At 38.8% G+C, this 21,205-nt stretch overlaps 1 protein-coding gene across 1 annotated transcript; it reads right to left on the bottom strand.

The window, feature by feature from the left end:
• Positions 1-3,383: 3,383 nt before the first annotated feature.
• On the bottom strand, positions 3,384-20,699 carry fam20a (FAM20A golgi associated secretory pathway pseudokinase). Its single transcript, XM_030122344.1, has 12 exons — positions 19,782-20,699; positions 18,880-19,537; positions 16,939-17,132; positions 15,731-15,781; positions 14,450-14,528; positions 11,501-11,593; positions 10,012-10,127; positions 6,539-6,719; positions 6,349-6,458; positions 6,166-6,247; positions 6,021-6,080; positions 3,384-4,125 (listed from the first exon to the last, which is right to left on the bottom strand). Exons 2-12 carry the CDS (start codon positions 19,248-19,250, stop codon positions 3,855-3,857), a joined length of 1,608 nt encoding a protein of 535 aa, XP_029978204.1. The 5' UTR covers positions 19,251-19,537; positions 19,782-20,699; the 3' UTR covers positions 3,384-3,854.
• Between the last annotated feature and the right edge of the window lie 506 nt (positions 20,700-21,205).

The following is a 21,205-nucleotide window of genomic DNA, read 5'->3' as shown; positions in this document are numbered from 1 at the left end:
GGACAGACAAACAAACAAACAGACAGACAGACAGACAAACAAACAAACAAACCCTGGCAAAAACATAACCTCCTTGGCGGAGGTAATAATCTTTGAAACCTGGAGGTTGCCACTTGTTAAGCCCCTTGAGGGTTTATTATAACCATTCAACACAATTTTTAAATCAGCTGTGCTTAGGGCATCCAAATGGTTAGCAGCGGCCCTGGGGATGTTAATATAGGCACCTGCTCACCTGTGTAGATGGACAGAGAGAGAGGGTGAGCTGGGACGCCAAATTTTTTGTGGGCCGCTATTTTCTTTGCTCACTGCGATCGCTTCAATTATGAGTTTCAGCACAGTATCATGAGTTGATTATTCTTTTTTCATGAATAAAAAGTTAAACTTATTTTTCGTATGGTAGTGATTTTTGTCCGTTAAGTGCCAGACAAAGGAAAACCCCGTTCTCAGCCTCTCAGCGACTCTTTGTTGAAGTTGCTACACTTATAATTCTAAAGTCTCTCAGCTCTTCATTGCAATATCTTTGAATGAACACAGATTCAAAAATACATGCAATCTGACATGAATGATAAATATCTACTATTGCTGTCAGTGAAAAGACATCTTACATGGGTGCTTCTATGAAACTGGGTTCATTTTGGTACCTGTCACTTTGCCAGCTTTTTAGACCCAATAATAAGAGAAATTTAGACATATTTCCCCCCAGGATGGACCTAATGATGACCTCAGATGAATGCAAAAAAAAAAAATTACACTCTTGCTCTGAGCCATCCCAAAATTAATGAATTTATAATAAAATACTGGAGCCAAAAATAGGACCAACATTGGGACATGAAAAGCTACCTAGGTGTCAGTGCATTTGATCTGGAAAACATGGCTTGAAATGGTCTTATATTCCACTATAAATAAAGACACTGTGCTAAATTTGATGATCCTAGTGGTTTTTCTAACCCATGAGGGTTTTTTATGAATCTCAGTCTCATTCCAGGTTTTGCATGTAACCCATCGTGTCCACTTGTGTTACATGCAGAATCTGCCCAGTTAAACACATATAAATCGCGATTGACTTTGTAACAGCTGTCATTTTTGTGAAACATGCTGCCTTGCATTAGTTCAATTCCCAAAATGTACCTGTAAGAGAATACAGAAATATATAAAAAAAAAATAGTAGCACATAATTATCATATCCTTTTGACTGTGTTACATACAGATTTTTGTATCAAATATAATGTAAAATAATATAAAAATGTGTTTTATCTGAAAAGTAGTTTCTTTTTTAACTCAGTATTTATTCTTAAAATAAACCCAAAGCCCTTCCAAACTTGTTTCATAACATTAGTCTACATCTGGTTTGAATTTTTAACCCCCATGTCCTGTTTTTAGGGACCAGTTTCATAGAAGCCGATAATAATATCTGGTGATATATCAGTGCATCCCTTATGAAATTACACAGTGGATAAATATCTTAACTTCTCTACACTAAAGGAAAATGTAGAGGAGTTAAAATATTTTTGTTATGGCTTCAGATTTTTTGTTTCACTTTTGGGTCAAAAATGGTCTTAAAATTCAGCACCTTCAGCCAAGTCCTTTGTCCTTTATGGTGGAAAGGTTTTGGTGATATGAGAAACTGCCGTCAGATCTAGAGGCTCAGAATAATATCTGTTACATGGTTATGCAAGTTAATAGAACTATGATTGTATGGCAGGTGTTTGGAAAGTTTAGGAACTGTTTAAAAAAAAAAAAAAAAAAAAGACATTCATCCACTAGAGGGAGACAAAGAGCCACTGAAAAGCTGGACTTCTATTCTGTTTACACAAAAATGGTCCAACATATTTTAGTCTATGGCCACACTTCCTTTCTTCCATCTCTTAAACCTGTATTCTTCAACATGTTTTTTCTTTATTAATAAATTCTACATCACTCCATTTTTCGGCTTGTGACTGAAAATAACTTCTGTCATTGTCCATGTGAGGATATTTACACGTAACAGGCTAAACCTTTACATTCAATCATTAACAACTGTCCCTAGCTCTGGAGAACACCAACATTTTAAGCTTTTAAGCCCTTTCTGTTGGTTATTTGGAGGCACAGAGTTGGAAATATACAGCATGTTCCCTCCTTTTCTTTAATCTGTCATCCTTCATGTTTGATAGTGCTTTAAAATGTTTATTCCTGTCACTAGGTTTTAGTGGAGACATGCTGTGTCGCTGCTTTGATGTGATGGCGTTTACCTGTAGTTTAGAGCGTATTTAATGATTATCAGCCTCCTCTGTCTGCTTTGTCAGCTGGTGTCTGTTTCCATTTGATATGATTCAGACTCTAAAATCTCTTAAAAGTAGCTGTGGTTATTAATCTTAACTCCCATCACACAGAGACCTGGAATGCACTAGGTTTTTAAGGCAAGAAGAAAGAAAACACATCTGGGAACAAAGGAGGACGTATCATGTGAAGTGCTCCTGCAGTTTCAGTTTGCATAAAAATAATTACAGTGGCTCGATATGACACATACCTGAGAGTTGTTTAAAGGTATTTAAGTCTGTCTGAGCCTGTTTTAGTTGACAATGATGTCGTAAAAGTACTTAAAGACTGTCTGATATGACAGAGGAGGATTACAGGTCTAGAAAGTGGGGTGGAGTAACAAACTAAATGACTGTTTAATAGGTAGCACTTTACTCACACACAGCTATTTACACAGCTCCTCTGAGGCACCAAAAACTACACCGTGTGGTCACATAAAACAATACATTTATTATCTTATACAACTTTTCATCGACATGGACATAAAACTTTCTTGATTCTACAGTCAATTTTCAGCAGCTTTAATTAGATTCAACTGTTCCAGTGCTTCACGTTATGAGAGCTACAGACGGCCTGAAAGTCTTAGTTCAGGGTCATTTAGCACAATATGATCTGAAGTGGGGTGGACCAGTAAAATAATAACATAATATATAAAAAATGTCAACTCCAAACTTTTCATTATGTTTTAGAGTGAAAAAAGTATAATTACAACAAGAAAATGTTTACATCTACAAACTATCCTTTAAAAAAATATGAATAACATGAACAACCTAATATTTCTTAAGAAAAATAAGCACAATTTGAACAATATTATGCCTCAGCTTCTCATCTGCACACGTTCATTACAACTTACAGATCACAGTGGATCTACAAAGGCACAAAACATTTAGTAACAGGCAGAATATTATAAAATTCACTCTTCTCTTAAGATATTTCAGGTTGTTCATATTTTTTCAGGTTATTCACATTTTTTGTGAAAGGATAGTTCATACATGTAAACATTTTCATGGACTTTTTTTTTTAAACACTAAAACAAAGAGAGAAATTTGGAGTTGTCATTATTTATTTGTTATTATGATAGTATTTTACTGATCTGAGCCATTTGAGATTGAAAAAGACTGAATTTGGCTCCTGAACTCACAAATTCATCCCATTTGCCAGATTAGACCTTACGGTGGGCCGGTTTTGGCCTGTGGACCATATGTTTGACACACCAGTGCTGTAGACCTTGATGTTCTTTTCTTCTGTCAGCTGGTCTTGAATTATGCTGATGCTTTTTAAAGGGTTTCTGTCTAAATCTGTAAACATGTTTCCACCCTGATGTATGTGCACATGAAAAGTGAGAGCTTTATCATAAAACGCAGCCTCAGGGGAATTCATGACCACAACTGGAAGGAGAAAATAAAGCATGGCTCCTTTGGTTCACGTCCAGGCCCTGTATGTGTTCACAGTCTTCTTCTGTTTACAGCTTGTTCCTTCGATTGAAACCATCTGAGCCTCGTTTGTTTCTTCACTGAAGAGCAGCCATAACGCAGAGACACGCCCCCTTGTGTCCTCTGTTACCTGGCCTTCTTCCCCTCTGTGGTGGTCTGAGGTCCTGTTGTGGATTTTACAAAGTCATTGGTGATCACCTCATCCTCGCCCAGCCTCCGGATGCAGCGCTGGACCGCTCGCAGGACCTTCTGCAACCGGCGGTCCAGCGCTGAAAGGTGCGGCTCTGTCAGGATGGGCCGTAAAGGATCGGCGTCCAGGGACTCCCTCATGACGTCGCTGAGCCTGTACTCGGGTCGGACCAGGAGCTGCAGCCTCAGCAGCGTGGAGCGCTTTATCCTGTGGAACGACACGGTGTTGAAGCAACGGAGGTCAGTTCATGAGGAGTTAAGTTTTATAGAGCACATCAAAAAATAAAACAATGAGTTTTTTAAGTTCAAGAGAATCACAGTGAAAGAAATATTGCAACATGCATGATGGTATGGAAGGAATGTATCACAGGTGTTTTCTGAGGTTCTGAGATTGAGGAAAGTGTCTCTGGATTGTTCCTGTTCTTAGTATTTAACCTGATCTGCTCTAATTCATACACTGTACAAGGGAAGGAGAGGCAAAAAGTTCTCAGACGAACGCTGTGTTACTGGGGATGAAACTTGAATCTACCAGTTTATCCCACAGAGCAAAATTCAATCAAGAGTGGCATCCAAAAGGAGCAGCTGGACCAGAGAGGTTAAATAAATAAATGAATTAATTTTTATGCCATTTGTCTGAGAACTTTTTGACTCTCCCTCACATGTACTGTATTGTTGGAACTACATGTTGTTTTAACAGGTGTCTCTTATAAATGAGACTGCATGCCTAATGGGATCAACTGTATAAATACTTCCCATTGTAGGATTTTTTTTTACCCCATTTCAACCCTGTTTTTGGTCAATCTGATTGGTCACCAGAACATTAGGCTCCTCCCTGGACTGAGTCACCCAAACCCCTGCTGGGTGACGGCCATGTGGTCTTTGCTACCATTAGGGTATTTTCAGTACCTGCTCAATAAAATAAGAATGATCTTATTAAATGGTCTTCTTTTGTGTCTGATAATCAGTTTCTGATGCTTTTTACAGGGAATGAGAAATACTGCAATAAAACAATATAAATAAAAACATATGTAAGACAGAGTGAAATCGTAATTGTGGTATGACTAGACATGCATAGGTCCAAAATTGAGAGGGGTTCACCTGCAGTGAATGAAAGATCCATTTTTTTCTTATTATATTTCTAATTATTAAATACCTGAGATAAAATGAGACCATCTTTGCTATGTGATTTCTGTATTTGTCATTATTGAATCTGTTTGAAATGAAAAATGACAGTAGTTTTTAAGTAGCTGTGTTTAAACATACTAATATCTGTAAATCTGAAGGTTTGCGGAAGTCAAATTCATGACTTCAAAATGTTTTTTAGGCGTCTTTGATCAAATTTAAGATTTTACATTCACTCATAGTTATTGTGTTGAACCTGTGTTAACTATATTTAAATACAGCTGATGTTACGTTTCCATTTCTCCACTAATATTTCTGATACTGATGTTTAAGATGTTATCACTCATACCTGAACCCCTCCACCTATGACTGATTCTCCACTCATTCCCATCTCCGTTATGATAAAATGATCAACACTAATTCTTCACAAAGTTTTCCAAAAGCAAATACTAAAATATCATTTATTGTGTCTGTGTAATTTTTAAGACCTTTGAGTGTCTGATTAAATTATCAATTTTATGCATAATTTAAGACAATCACATATAAGACTTTTTAATGATCCATGGACACCCTGGATAAAATGATTAAAAATGTACAAAAATATACACATTCTTTACTCAAGTACAACTACAAATTCTTGGGTAAAAAACAACTCAAGTAGAAGTACTGATTCAACTTCTTTACTGCAGTAAATGTGAAAAAGTACAGTTTTTGAAATGTACTCGAGGTGTAAAAGTAAGAAGTGGCCTTTTGAGGGAAGTTCGTACCGGATGTTTCTATGCAAAAAAAAAAAAAAAAAAAAAAAAAAGTAAAAAATAATAGAATATTCCACTAAAATGCATTAAAACTAAGTAAAGTAATGAGCTTAGGAAAATCCAGGCAGTTGTTCTAAGAGTTCATGCACAGATTTCATATTAACGCTAATATTCAAGGACACATGTAGGTGGTTTAGAGGGTGGGTTGGTAGGTGTAGTAACTCACATGCAGCACTGAGACAGAGGAGCCAGGATGGACATTTCATCTTGAGAGTGTCTCCCAAACCTAAACACAGAACATGATCCCACTTGTAAAAAAAAAAAAAAAGGTAGAATTTCACAGCCTGATATTAATGGACAGTCTGTCTCACCCTCTGGCATTGTCCAAGTGGAGGAGGAATCCTTCGTCTCCAAATTTGGTAAAAATTTCATAGTGGTGTCTGTCCATGTTACCTGCAGAAGAGACAGAGCATCAGAAAAGTCAATGAGATGAAAAGGAAGGACTTTCTCTGGTATTTAAGGTGGAGTGAGTATTTAGAAGCAGATTAAAGTACCTATTAAGAAGTCAAAGATGGACATGTCTATGATGTTGAGGAGCCGGTTGCCTGAGTTGTAGGGGTACATCTGCTTTATGGTGTCGCAGTAGAACGGGTTCACCTCCCACCTTTAAAACAAAGCCATTAGTGGGACATGCTTCAGGTCTAACCGGCAGCATGTGCATCATTTCATCGGTTGAGGTCTTACTCTTCCCGTCCGGTGAAGGTGTAGGAGCGTATCCACGGGTTGGGGATGGAGATGCGGGGGGCGATGCTGAGGCCGGGCAGGTAGGCGGACAGCGAGCCCTCCAGCAGGTCGGGGCTCCCGCACACCGCGTACTCCGTCTTGCACACGTACAGGCACTTGGCGAAGAAACACGTGTTGTTGGCTGTTTGAGGAAGCGGAGCAAAAGGGTGGAATATAAATGAGCTTCCAGTTCACATACAATTACATGGTTTTTGATCAGCTTTGGCTTTCATGGTGCGTCACCACCAGCAAGTAAAGCATCACACAGGCCTGGAATAAGTGAGAAAGAGGATCAGTTTTAGACCGAGGATATACGGGGTCACATAGGGGCCGTTCTATGAAACTGGTGTCATTATGATTGAAAAGCAAAATAATATTTCAGATAACAATAAGCTGAATGTATAGAGTATAAAATAAGGATTTAAAGGGTACTATCAGTTTGGATGTGGTTTTCCCCAAATCCTATTCTCTTAAATTTCAACTTTGTAACTAATCATATCTGAGCATTCTTGAACTTACGTTGATCAGTTTTTTTAAGATTAAGCTCCTTTATTGTCAGTACACAGTACATTTTTACCAAACACTAAAATTCAGCCTCTGCTTTTAACCCATCTCTGGAACATGCAGGAACACATCACACACTGCAAACTAGGAGCAGCGGCCTTGCCATAGCACAACTTTTTCTGCCAGTCTGTGGAATCGAACCAGCGACCCTTCAGTCACAAGCCGACTCCAGCCCTGTAGGTCACAGCTACCCTATCATGAAGTTTTTAAAAATGAACTGAATTGGTATTTTCTGTGTAAATCATTAAATCTTATGTAAAAAATGTCCATTTAAAAGGTACTTTGTGGAGTAACTATATGTGCAGATGTGGAATTTAATATCCATTATTATATATTATGTTTTCATTAGTGTATGATCATGGCGGATTGAGTTACACATGACCTCCCCCTCTGTAAATATAAAGAGAGTTCATGCTATTGAAATGAAAACACACCAGTTGTGATTTTCATGTGATTATACACTCATGAAAACATAATAATGATTATTATATTCCACATCTGCACATACAGTTACTCCTAAATCCCTCTAAATCTTACACAAAGTACCTTTAAATTGACATAATTACATAAGGTTTACTGATTTACACAGAAAATACAGATTAAATTCATTTTTAAAACGTCACAATTGGAAAAAAAACAAAACCAAAACTGACCAGATCAAGATTTGACTCAGATTTGATCAGTTGGGAAGTTGAAATTTCAGGGAATAGGATTTTGGGACAACCACATCCCAACTGATACTACCCTATAAATCCTTGTTTTATAAAGTCTATACATTAAACTTTTTTTCTTAACTATCATTTTGTGTTTCAATCATAATGACACCGATTTCACAGAACGGCTCCTATGTGAGCCCATATATCCTGTATATCCTATATAAAACTGATCCTGTTTCTCACTTGTTTCAGGCCTGCGTGATGCTTTACTTGCAGTAACACAGACCAGACTTCCTCTTCCTTTGTTCCATTTCACAGTCTGGTATCTATCCACTGTTAAGGTGCAGTACCATCAGCTGTGTTTGTAGAGTTAATGTTCTCTTAACTAAAAGCCAATAACGGACAAAACAAACAGACTCTAATGAAAGCCTTCTACATTTTTCGTGGACACCTGGTAACTTCACTGCAAGACGCCGCTCAATATCACACACTGAACCTGTACAGTTTAGTCCAAAGCCTGATGCTGATTTTAGGTGTACCACTGCTGTTGTGTGGATTGTTTGCTGGTGTTATTTGTGCTGTTGTTGTTTGTGATATTTTGTTCATGTTTTTTATTTTATTTTTTATTTAATATGTTTTATTTATCATTTTTTGCTGGGTTTACTCAGTTCTTGTTTTAGTTCTTGTTATCACTATAACTATCACCATGGTTGTTATTGTTACTATTGCTGATATTTTCTTGTGAAGGTCTTTGCCACCTTCTTTTTCTTTTCTTTCTCCCCCTTTCACTCTCTCCTTCTCTCTTCCCCCTTTCTTTTCCTTCCCCCTGTTCCATCCTGTCAGGTCCGGCATCAAAATGTGGTTCAACAAAACCCAAAATAAAGACAGTGGAATATCAAGGGGAGCCTCATCAGGGTTTCTGCAGGTATCAGCAAATCTAATTTAACGCTTTTTAAATTTAGTGCCCATGTCCAACTGCAGATACAGATTTATAAATAGTGTTATATATACACATGACGGTTTACTGTCAACAGGCTTCAGCCAGGTTCTGAATAGTTCCTCCACAAATCTTCTGCTGAACCTTGCATTTTCACATTTTTCTGATTTTTTATTTTTTAAAATTTTTTTCACGTTGCATTCTAAGCATCCGGTGCTGTGACTTCATGTATCAGCCATAAACAAGAACCAATTAAAGGGTTGCGCCTGTCAATCACACTATACCTTTGATCAAAATTATAAAGTGTTTATATAATCAAAATAAATCATAAATAACAATGCTTTTTTTCCCCCATCAAGTGTATTTAATTTTTTAATGGTTCTGGACATCGAATTTAATGCTTTTTAATGCCATTTAAGGCCTTAATTTTCACAAAGTCTATTTAATGACTTTTAATGCTTTTTAAAGACCCACAGAAACCCAGCTCATATACTTTGAAGTTCCCCTTGGCAAAGAAAATTTGTTCAGTGCAACAAGTCACACAAATGCTTAGGAGCTTTACTGCAGAAAATGTAATATATCCATGTGTACAACAGTTAATATCTAGATTTTGATTAAGTTTTAATTATTTGATTGCTTTTTTCTACCTGAATGCTGCACCTTGGCTTTAATTTCTGTGTAGAGCAAACAAGAAAGACTGGAGCACATGTTGGCAATAAGACAAAGAATTTGCTCAATTGGACAACAGTAGTTTTTAGAAGTGGGTTAGTGGTTTCAGATGTATTTAAAGAAAAAAAAGTGATACACCTGTGGTTCACCCATTCCTTGGTTGCACAGGTTTTTATTATGATTATTCTTACTGTTATTATTACTGGTAGGTCCATAAGTATTTGGACTGTGACACGCATTCTATAATTTTGCCTCTGAAAATGTAGAGACTATGTTTAAAATGGTTGTAATTCCTAAATGGTCAATGCAATATTTTTGTTAAACCCTTTCATTAAAGCTGAAAGTTCAGTTCAATCACATCTTATTGCTTCATCTCTAGTCCACTGTAGGGTGGTGTACAGAAGAGAAATGACAAAATATGTGTCACTGTCTGAATGCTTGTGGACCTGATAGTATTTTTTTGGGTTTGGGTGGAGAGTGGATGACATCACAGCTTGATTATTTGACTGAGAAAATGAAGCAGAGGGAATAAAAAAAGCTCAGTATTTGCCAAACAGTGAACAAAGAGAAGGCAGTTGTAGTCGACAGTGAATCTGCTGGAGTTTTACCAGGAGAAGTGAAGAACACGGCTCGTAGGTCTTCGTTGTGGGTGACCTGGAGGACTTCTCCTGAGACGTTCACCAACCTGCCGGCCACTGGCGGAACCCTCCGGAAGTCCAGGATCCTAAAAAAATACATTGATGAGATTCACAGGAAAACCTTTACAGAACTTTAGAGAAGAATCTCTATATCTAGACTGAGGAAAAGTTCGCAAAGTTCACGCTCCCGTCTCTGTTACATAAATGTAATGTAAATGTAATAGGACGCCTCTGACAGCGAAGGTGTCTTTATCTCTGACTCCTTACCTCATTTCACAGGCGCTTACAGTTCATTTTTACTGATTCTTATCAATGAATGAGCTCCATTGACTGTCTCCCCACTGTGTAATTCGACTGGCTGTATGTATATACATGCGCTTATATACCTCCCCGAGGGCCCTATTTCAGCCGTGTCTCGAAAACAGTAATCACAGAATAATCATCACACTGTGGAGCTGAATTGCTGATCCTCAAATCACTGGCATTCCCCAACTGCTGATTGTGAGACATAATGATAAAGGCTTCTGGCAGACGACACAGACAAAATGGAGACGGACACAGGCAGACCAAAAAAAACAAACATAGGAGTGAGCAGAGGGATATATCTGTATGATTTGGTGGAATATACTGATGTTATCAAATATTAATTGAGAATTGTACTGTGAGCAGTTCCAATGTAATAATAACTCGCATGAAGTGACTGTGTTTGTTGTTGATGTGGCAATCCTGTTGTTTTCCATCGTGTGCGGTTGAGGCGGTAACTTGTCATTGTTTTTGGCTTCATAATGATACTGTCTAGCTCAGATGACTATACTTCAGAGTGATTCACCTCACCTCAGTGCAATTGCATGGATGTGTGTGTGTCCGTAGACTGTGGTTTATAGTGATCAGCCTGTGGGGAAATCCTGGGTTGGCCAAACATGTTGCAATCCATGTGGAGGCTGGGTGGTATATTTATATACTGGCACAAAGAGAGTTTTCGTGGCTGAAATGTAATTGTTTTTAGGATTATTTTCAATGATTGCATGTTGTTGTTGGTATGTTGCGTCTGCGCTGTGATTGCAATCCAGTTTCATCATTAATTCCTTTAAGATGCAATAAATACTTAAACTGCTGCCATTTAATTTCAAGGAACACAATTAACCAGTCTCATTGATACTGTGTTACACCACTGTACACAGCTTTGAAAACCATTAATAAGTCCATTTTAGTTGCCGTTTTTAGTTTTTCATTTGCATCAGGGATTGTTTCTGTAAAATAAAGCGCCCGAAGAAACGCATTTGTAGCAAGAGAGCCATAACTGAAGCCAATAAAGAAACAGATGTGCAACCAAAGCTAAAATTACCCTCAAGCACCACTGCGGCATAAATTCACTGAAAAGACACTAAAAATACCACACAGATGTCAGTAAAACAAGAAAGAAAAAAACACAATAATAATGAGCTTTATGAAGCAGCACCTGTCCAGATGAAAGGCAGCGATCTCTGCGTTGTGTCTCTGGAAATCAACAAAGTAGAAGAAGTCTTCTGGGGTCTCCACGTCCCTCTGCTGCCTGACAAATACACACATGTCATGGATCAACACGACAAAAAGCCTGAAATACTAGGTGATGCTGCAGGATGAACTCCAGCGGACATAAGAGACTAAATCCTGCAGTATAATTGTATGTAACATAATGGACCTCATGAAAGAAACCTTAAATGAATACATTTTCTCCTATTTTGTCAGTATCCTCCATATTCTCTTAATTTGTTAATACCTATAGATTTGTGGCATTCACAAATTTTTTTTCTAATTTTTGCTCTTTTTTTTTTTTTTGAACTTTTAAATTTTTGCTCTTTATCAAGTGGTCGAGTGCAAAGTATTTGTTCAATGCACAGAAATGCATGTTTTAAATTTTTGGAACAAAGAAAAACATTATATAATCAAATTCTAATTATTTTATGTTTTAGTGGAATTTCTATGATTGATAATTCCGAAGTACAAACACTTGCTGTACTCAGTGTACTGTACTTTTGGTATCTGTGTGTCACTTCAGCGCTTGTTTTTCTGAAGCTTCTTCTTTTTAATCCTGTTTGAACACAAAAATCTGCACCTTCTACTCCTTATATTTTATCACTTCAGTTTTAATGCATTGGTCATGGGCCGTTGTTGATTATTTTCATTTCATTTTCTATATGGATGGAACAGTAACACGGAGTAAAGACAACCCTTCTGTGTATTCATCAGTACACAACACACATGAAAACAGCATAATGTGACACTCAAGTTAATATTCAGTATTTTATGTGCATTTATTAAGTTCAACAGTTTTTACATGATCATAAGGATGACATGAAGTTCTACTAATGTTGTACAGAAATAGCCAGTGTACATGTCCTAAACATGTCCTTTTTTGCTTTTATACATTGAGGATCTGTACATTTTTACTGTTAACAAAGTAATCTTCAACTTCTTCTTGTTTTACACAAGTACCTGTACCTCTGGTAAAGAACCTGATATTTTTGACATCCATTTATGTTTTGAATGCAGAGCAATAGTTTCAAGTACTGCATTTGGAATTAGAGGCTCATTAAAGCTCCTAATGATGACATGGTTTTTATCATTATTGATCAAGATTTCCATAACCTCTGGTCCAACAGGCAACAAGTATTCTACCTACTTCAGGCTGTAGAAACTCTGCCATGTGACACAGACTTAAGCTAATGACAGGTGTTATCTGGCATGTAGGGGTTAATTATGTACCAGCTGAAATTAGAAACTGCTGATATGGTTTTCTTATGCCCATCTACGCTAACATATCATTAGCCTCATAGCATAATCGCCTAACTCATAATTTTTTCTAGATATGGCCACTCATGCAAAATGAGGCAGCAGGGTTAGGAGAGTAAAGTTAAACAGATATCATGATTTGGCCAAAAATATGACTTAGGCCATTATGGTATGAGGCTAACAATATTTTCTTCTTCCGTTCTTTAAAAAATTGCGTAAACACGACCTTCGTTTTACAAAATATCCATCCATATGACAACGCAAAAACGACTACAAAGTGGTGAAAATGTTCAGACAAACCCTTGTTTGTGTTGAACACTGTGGATAATTCTGGACGTAGCACATACAGAGGCTTTAATTTGTCATCTGTCAAGTTCAGTTATAAACCCAAGTTACCTCAAGTTTTGATAATGGTTGTGTATTCCTTTTAAGATGTGGTTTTGTCCATAACGTTGGTCCAGTCTGTCTCCCAAAGGTACCAGTGCTGACCTCGATGTACTGCAGGTCATACACTGATTTATTCACCTGGATCGGATGTTTCAGGTGCAGTTTCATTAAATAAAGTAAAATGGCTTATGATACTATTTTCTCCCAGTTTTCCCTGTTCACACAGATGCCCACAAACCGAAATTTTTAAAAAGCTTCACTTTGGTGAGCCCAAATGTAGGGAAAATTATCCACATTAATGCAGGCGGAGTATCAGACCTGGTTTAACTCTTTAAGGGGCTTCCCTAATCCGAATGACAAATGGCATGGAATAACGAATGACCACTAGGGTTAGGAGTTAGGGGTTAGGGGTTAGGTTATTCGTTATTCCATGCCATTTGTCATTCAGATTAGGGAGGTCCCTCTTTAAGACCTGGAATGTTTTTATGGTGGGTTCCAAATGAAAATTTCTCTACATTTAACCCGTCGTAAGTCATTTATTATTAAACTAGAAGCACTCGGAGAGCGCAGACCTCCACCAAGGCAGATCAGTGACCCGGATTTGGGTGAAAATTTCAGGAAATGTTGATACTGGCACGAGGAAAAAATGATTAAATTTTGGTGGTGATCGGGGGCGGGGGGCACTGGTCGGCCTTGGCGGAGGTCTGCGCTGTCTTTTCTAGAAAAGCACTCAGAGCGCAGACCTCCGCCAAGGCCGATCAGTGGGCCCCCCTGTGGGCTCCCACACCCCCGATCACCACCAAAATTTAATCATTTGTTCCTTGTGCCAGTATCAACATTTTCTGAAATTTTCATCCAAATCCGTCCATAACTTTTTGAGTTATCTTGCACACAAACAGACAGACAGACAGACAGACAGACAGACAAACCAACGCCGACAAAAACATAACCTCTTTGGCGGAGGTAATTATACTATAGATTTTGTAAACAATTTTCAGTGGAAATCAGGCATTTTCTATATTTAATTTACTGACCATGTAAAAATACATTGATACCAAAGGTTAGGAAAGTGCCTTTTTTTCCTGCATTTTTCTCGTGTTAAAACAGCACCTGGTTCATTTGCTTTTATATTTAGTTTTTTGCTTTGGATAAAGGAGAAACCTGCAGAAGAAAGGCTGTACTTTAAATTCTGGTAATTTCCCCTGATTTTCCTTCCTGCAGCTTTAAGCAGAGTGGACTCAGTTTTTACCTCATGGGTTTGAACATGGCCTTAGCAAAGTTGCGCATCTTCAGAGCCAGTTTCAGGTGGTGTCCACTGGGTTTGACCACTGGAAAAGAAAATAAACAACAACAGAGTCAGATAAAATGGGTCAATAATATCAGACAAAAACACAAACTCTAGATCAGACTATAAATCATTTGCAGTTTGTTTGTCTTTTGGCAAATGTTGACTTAGGTTCATAACTGAGTCTGTATTTATCTGTATTCAGTTTAAAGAGTGGAGGTATTAAAAGTAATTGGACTTGTTCTTTTCCCTCTGACTTTCACTCTGTCAGACTGTTATGTCACAGCAGTCGGCCACACAGCCCACACACGCCTGCCCTGCTGCACCTTATAAAACCCTGAGGTATTAATAGTTAACAATCATATAGGGTTTACAATATCTGCTTTTCCTCAACTTGAATCAAAGAAGGAAAAAGGAACAAACAGTCTATGTTGGCATCAAACGCCGTCACTCTGGTTACTGAAAATAATCAGAATGGCTGAGGTTAGATCTAAAATGAAGGGACGGGCTGTTTTGATGCATTTCTTCTTGGCAGGGAAAGATGTTTGTGTGGTCTGCGACTTCATAGTGCTCAGATGGTGGTGAGGCACAGACAGAACCAAAACACCAAACTTTTCTCACACACAAACCATGGATGTGTGTCAGAAAACACACACACTGACAAAAGTTAAAGAGAGAATATAAAACCAACCATCAGAGTCTTCTGGTATATAGAGGCTTTGTTAGTTATAGTCAACAGTCATTAAAAACCACAGGTAGTTTCTGTAACAGGAAGATCTATTGAAAATAACTTCACAACTAACTGTGTTACGTGTCTATACATTTGCAGCTTTGGTTTCATGCTGTTCAGATGGAGGAGAAGACAGCGTAGGTGGTGCTGCTGTGTAGGCTGAAGCGCTGAAACCCTGGCTTCCCTCTGAGCATGAACACATCAAACATTTAATTAAGAGTCCCCTCTTTGAACACATTGACTGCCAGTTTTTTTTCTTGTCTTTTTGGTTGCCCCAAAGCATGTGTCTTACACAGAAAGACGAATCTGAATTTTGGTGCCAAAACAAAACAAAATCCTCAGTATCACAAAGGCCGCAGTGTGTTTGTTTCTGACAGCACCACCAAGCACAGCAGAGAAGACAGACAGAGAAGAACAGAGAGGCTAGTCAGACATCCAACACTCTGCTCATACATACTGTACATAAGGTGTAACACAACACAGTTGGTCAGATTAATGTTGTCATCTGAATATACCTTGAGAACAGTCACATGCTCCTTTCAGGGCTTTCTCATCTTGAGTGTAATCTGTAAGAAACAACAGATTGTAAGAGTAAATTAACCGCATTTATGTCCATCTATTACAGACCTACATGACTGAATTGTGTCCATTAGGTCAGAAAATGGATTTTTTCTAGACTTTATTGTAAATGTGTAAAGTCAGACTTTCCCAAAGACTTTCCCAAACTTAGGGTCAGTACCCAAAATGGGACATGGAACCTTTTTTATTGGGTTGACAATTAACAGAGTAATAAAAATACTACGATATATGAGCTCATTTTCCCAATTTCAGTGGTGGAATATATTTAGTCAATCAACAAGTGCACATTTAACAAACTTGTGGTTGACCAAACAGTTTTTGTGTCATGGTATTTCATAATTATACTACATCGAATTTCAAAGTGAAGTAGATGTACTCAACTACATCTAATTCCAAGCTCATACAGTTGTGCTTCTAAGTTTACATACCCTGGCAAGATTTGTAAAATGTACCATTCTTTCATGAATTTTTTATTTCAAATTGGATTCAAACTAAACTATGAGGCATCTAAAAAGCACAAACATTAAATAAAACATAAATATAGGGAAAAATGGTTAATACCGCACAGATTTTTGCCAGGGTATGAAAACTTATAAGCGCAACTATAATTAGTTGTAACTTTTTACATTTAATAACAGGCAGTAAATGATTCCATCCAGTAAAATACTAATAATCTTGAACCGACTCCACGTTGACAAATTCCATGCATGAGTCAGTCAAAAACAATTATACCCTGTATTAATTTAACACCTTGAAAAGAGTCACTGTATAATGAGAAGGTAATACTTTTACTTCTGATACAAACTACTCATTGTGCAAAGTATTTCTGGACTTTTACTTGTAATGGATTATTTATTGTAATGTGCTTGTGCTTTTACTTTAGTAAAGGGTCTGAGTACTTTTTCCACCGTGGTCTAATTAAAGAAGAAGAAGAAAAAGAAGTTGTCCTTAGATGCCGTGTGCAGTGTTTTGATTGTGGAGGACTCAGTGAAATGTGCATGTAAGGGTCCTTCATAAAGTATTGATTTACATTTGGGTCCCAGGGACACTCCAAATTGACCTTTTCAGACTCAAACTGAAAAGGTTTGTGGACACCTTTTTTATAGTAATTCTAGACACACAAGCTTTAAATCCCATCAATCACCTGCACTGATGACTGCCATATTCTGCATGTCTTTGAGAAGTTGTGGGACGGCGGGGTCGTCTCGGGAGTACAGAGCATAGCGGTTGATTCCCAGGTGAAATTTCAGCCAGCTGGCGTCGGGGTCAAAGCTCACCTCATGTTCGGTCACAGTGATGTTGGATATCGCTGCCGCTTCGCTGTAGATTTTCATGTGTCTGAGGAGTGAGATGTTAAACAGAGCATAATAAAAGTTTATTTTAGTTTATTGTTCATTTGACAGGGGCAACACACTTAAGTTAATAGCTAACTTGCATCTGTAGTCTCTGGGCAGGCCACCGGCAGTTAATACAGAGATAGAACCATAACTATATATACAAAGTTATGAAACAGGCAGACAAACAATTAAGACAATGTAAAAGCAATACATTAAAGTTATAAATACAATCATAAGTATTAGAAACAGTGGGTATGGGTGTCAAAGTACAAACTACTGAAGCAAGTGCATATATTAATGATTAGACATTTGTGTGGATTTAACCAGAGCTGTCCTCTTTCCATTGTGATGTCAGGGCCTGGTTTGAACAAACTGTGAAAAGTCTGTTCCTCTATTTCTGCTTTACTGAACACATCTGCATGTGTTACCCTATATCATACTATAGTCTGACTGAAACAGGCCTGTCATCCCAAAACTGTACTCATGCCAAATCCTAGTCCTAATACTTAGAAAAATGCAGTGCTGGAGTACTACATACAAAATGCTTTCAAAAAGAGCAAGAATTCAGTTTCATTCATATTGTATTTGGGTGCTGTTCTCCTATGATTCTCCTGTTTTATCATCTATATACAACATATGCTGCTTAAAGCGTGAACGAGAATAATCTGAGTCCAAAACAGCCTGTGGTGAGAGGGGCACCGCATGGCGAGAGCTGACCGCACTGAATGGAACGGTCATCTCCCAACTCAAACAAACTTCATCATGGGCTAAATAAAGTGATGATAGGTCAAAGGGCTATAAATGTAAGAGTCTGTTCATCAGTCATCCAAGAACCTGGACTGACAGTTTCAAGGTAGCCAGGACAAAGGAGACTGTGCAGACTGTAGAGTGTAAAGGAGATCTAAAAACAAAAAAAAAAAGAGGACTAAAAATGTCTCACTGAGAATTTTGCTTTGTTTTGTCCCGACAGGACGAGCAGCATGTCAGTGTTGTGAGCGTCATTTCCTTTGCAACATGCAAATAAATGTGCTTCTAACTGGTTTCACCTGAGCTTCTTGGCATTTGTCCTAGTTTTATAAAGTCAATAGCTAAAATAAATTTGCATCCTCCAGTGGGTAAGCAGATGCAAATTTCTATGGCAGAAAAAGGGAACAACAAAAATCAAGAGTGAAGAAAGAAATTCATTGCTCATATTTCTTATTTTCCACAAGTGCCCAAAATCTGTATCTCTCTTAAGGGAACGTGCTGTGTCGATAAAGACAGCTTCACAAGCCAAGACAGCTTCAGCTGCCACAGATTAAGATGGGTTTTTACTAGTTTTAAATCCTTGTTTACCTTAAAGACAGCGTTCCAGACACAAGCTCTCAGAATGACATGTTTGCAAGGTTTTCTGTTCCAGCTCACTCCACGTTAGACTTTTATGACGCACGCTCCTCAGAAGATTTGTTGGCTTTGAGAAGCACTCTGGATTGTCTGCACACCATCATGCCTGTGAGTGCGTTACACTGTGTGTTTATGTGCATGAGTGTCTGTATGGGTCAGAGCTGGTTTGTTTAGTATTAATGACCTTGCATCAAGCCCCAGTACGTGATTTCACAGTAAACACTCCTTTTTTGCAACAGTTAAGCAACAGAAAAAAGTGTGGAAATAGCACATTAATCATGACTTGGGTTTCAAAATAAGTGCCACCATGTGCAAAAGTAAGCAGTGTCTATATGTGATTTACAAATCATAGCACAGAAACTGACCTTTCCCAGCGTGACACCTTCTTCCTATAGTACTCCATCAGCTGCTCTACCTGCAGCAGCCTCTCCTCTGGTCCTACCACTGGAATCTGGATGTTATACAGAGGGTCAGCAAACAGCCTCTCCAGTTTCGACCCCCCAGCATCAGCAGGTTCCAATATAACACCCTCTTCAGGTGGCACTGAAGTCCAGTTGCTGAGCCGAGGTGTGGCGAGACCCCCCTGTCTGGGGAGGCTGAGGTTGTGGGGACCACATGAGCATGAGTGTCCTGACCCCTGACTGATGCTCCTCAGCTTTGGCAGGAGGATGAAGTAAAGGTCAGCAGAGAAGACAGCGGTGAGGGTCGCAGCTAAGAAGAGACGATCCCTTCTCATCGTTGGAGAAAAAATGAAAATGAAAAAAGAATAAAAACAGCAGAGAAAGTCCTGAGGATGGGAAGAAATCACAATGTGCTGCTGCTCCAGAGTGTGAGAGGCATCACTTGAAGGCTGCCTCTAGTCTCCCACACAGGCAGAGGCTGGTTCAGGTCTACCTCTCTTTCCCTCCCTCCCTCTTTTCTTGCCTTCTATCTCTGCGTTTCAGTCTGTTCCTTCCAGCTTCACTTCTTCTTCTTCTACTCCTCCTCCTCCTCCTCCTCCCTTGGCAGGAAATGAAGAAAGAGCTGAGCAGAGAGCGAGCATGTGTTAGCAACAGTCACTGACAGTTTGGCTGCTTCCAGAGACCTGCTGCTCTAAGGACGAGAGCCAGTGTGAGAGAGAAACTGGAGCGAGTGCACCAACATTGTGTGTGTGTGTGTGTGTGTGTGTGAGAGACAGAGAGCGTGTGTGTGCAGTTAAACATCAAATGACAGGTTATTAGATTGAGAGAGTGAGTGCAAACACACACTAGTACACTGTTTTACTCACTGTCTGACTGAAACCCCGAGGCTTAAAGCAGATGTCCTTGAAAGCAGGAAGAGGTGGAGACAGTGCACTTCTTATCACAACTGATCTGAATGAAACCATATCCAGCTGGCTTATCCACTCTGATGCAACACACGTGTTTGTATTTGGTCAACTGCAGGTTCAAGTCCAGTTTTCACATGTGTAAGCTGGCTGCCTTTTCTCCGTATTTTTCTGGCAGCGCACTGTAGATCTACAGGTGTTGGTGTGGAAATTTCAGCTCTAATCTGAGTCGACTTTGCCCTTTTTCTGGACATCCTCGATTTTCCCATGAAGGCGACATCAGCTTCGCTCTGTCATCTCTTCCGTCTCTGCTCCTCCTCATTCACAAAAATCCACTTTCACTCCTCCCTCTTCTCATCAAGTATTCTTCTCTCCTCCTCCTGTTCCTAGCGTCATGTCATCCCTGCATCAAACTTTGATCTTCTTCATTCCTCTGCCATTCTTTTCTTCTCTTCTGCTCTCCTTTGTTTGCTGCAGACCTTTCACTGTGTTTCACTCCAGGCTAAATTCCCAGCTGCAGCTCCCACACATGAATCCCTCAACTTTCTCCCTGTCATGCTGATCTACAGAGACACACAAGTTCAGAAAAGGCAGCGCTGGAAAAACCACTACTTCAAATGAGGAAACATGTAGGGAAAATAACACCTCCTCTCGCTCACAGGCCACCTTTTCTTCACTCTTGCTCTTCCTGATTCCTGTAAAAACATACACAGTACATAAATTACGATCACTGCACATTGCCAATGTCTGCTTGAAAGCCTTAAGCTGCTTTACACTAAAGCAAGGGAGATCTCACAGGGCATTTCCCAGCCTGCATCTGTTGTTGTTACTGTGGTATTTTGGAACATCTGTCATCTGTTTGGGTGTGTGTTGGTGTGTATGCGTGGAAGTCTGGCAAAATTACGTGTCAATGTCTGGGAGCTACTCTCCTGGGTGTTTTACCATCTCTGAAGAGAAAACAGGCTGAAAGGGGCCTTTACTGATGTTGGAAATTAGTGAAAGGAAGCTTTAACCTGCCATTTATCCAGATTGTACAGGGCTTCTATGTCGCCCCTGCACACTCACACACCTACACATAAACAAACTGACTGGTATGCTTTTTTAACAACCGCAGCCGCCAAGATAAGAGCAGCTATTGTTATTCTTTTGACCCAAATGCATGATGCAAAAATATCCATTTTTAGACAGGCACAGGTCTAATTTTCACAGCAGAATCAGCTTTATTTATATATTTATTTTGGGGGGTTGTACATAGTCTTTTAAAAATGTTATTCTGTAAGGTTTCAAATAAAAATAGCCAAATATGGCAAATGTTTGTGGCTCATATTACGAGGGCAACATCTTAGAAAAAGCGCGGGAAGGGGGCTGGTGGATAGTATGTGTAT

The sequence above is a fragment of the Sphaeramia orbicularis genome, chromosome 19 (genome assembly GCF_902148855.1).
Source record: "Sphaeramia orbicularis chromosome 19, fSphaOr1.1, whole genome shotgun sequence".
In the NCBI taxonomy this organism is placed as follows: domain Eukaryota; kingdom Metazoa; phylum Chordata; class Actinopteri; order Kurtiformes; family Apogonidae; genus Sphaeramia; species Sphaeramia orbicularis.
This window is presented reverse-complemented; position numbering and strand designations above follow the sequence as displayed.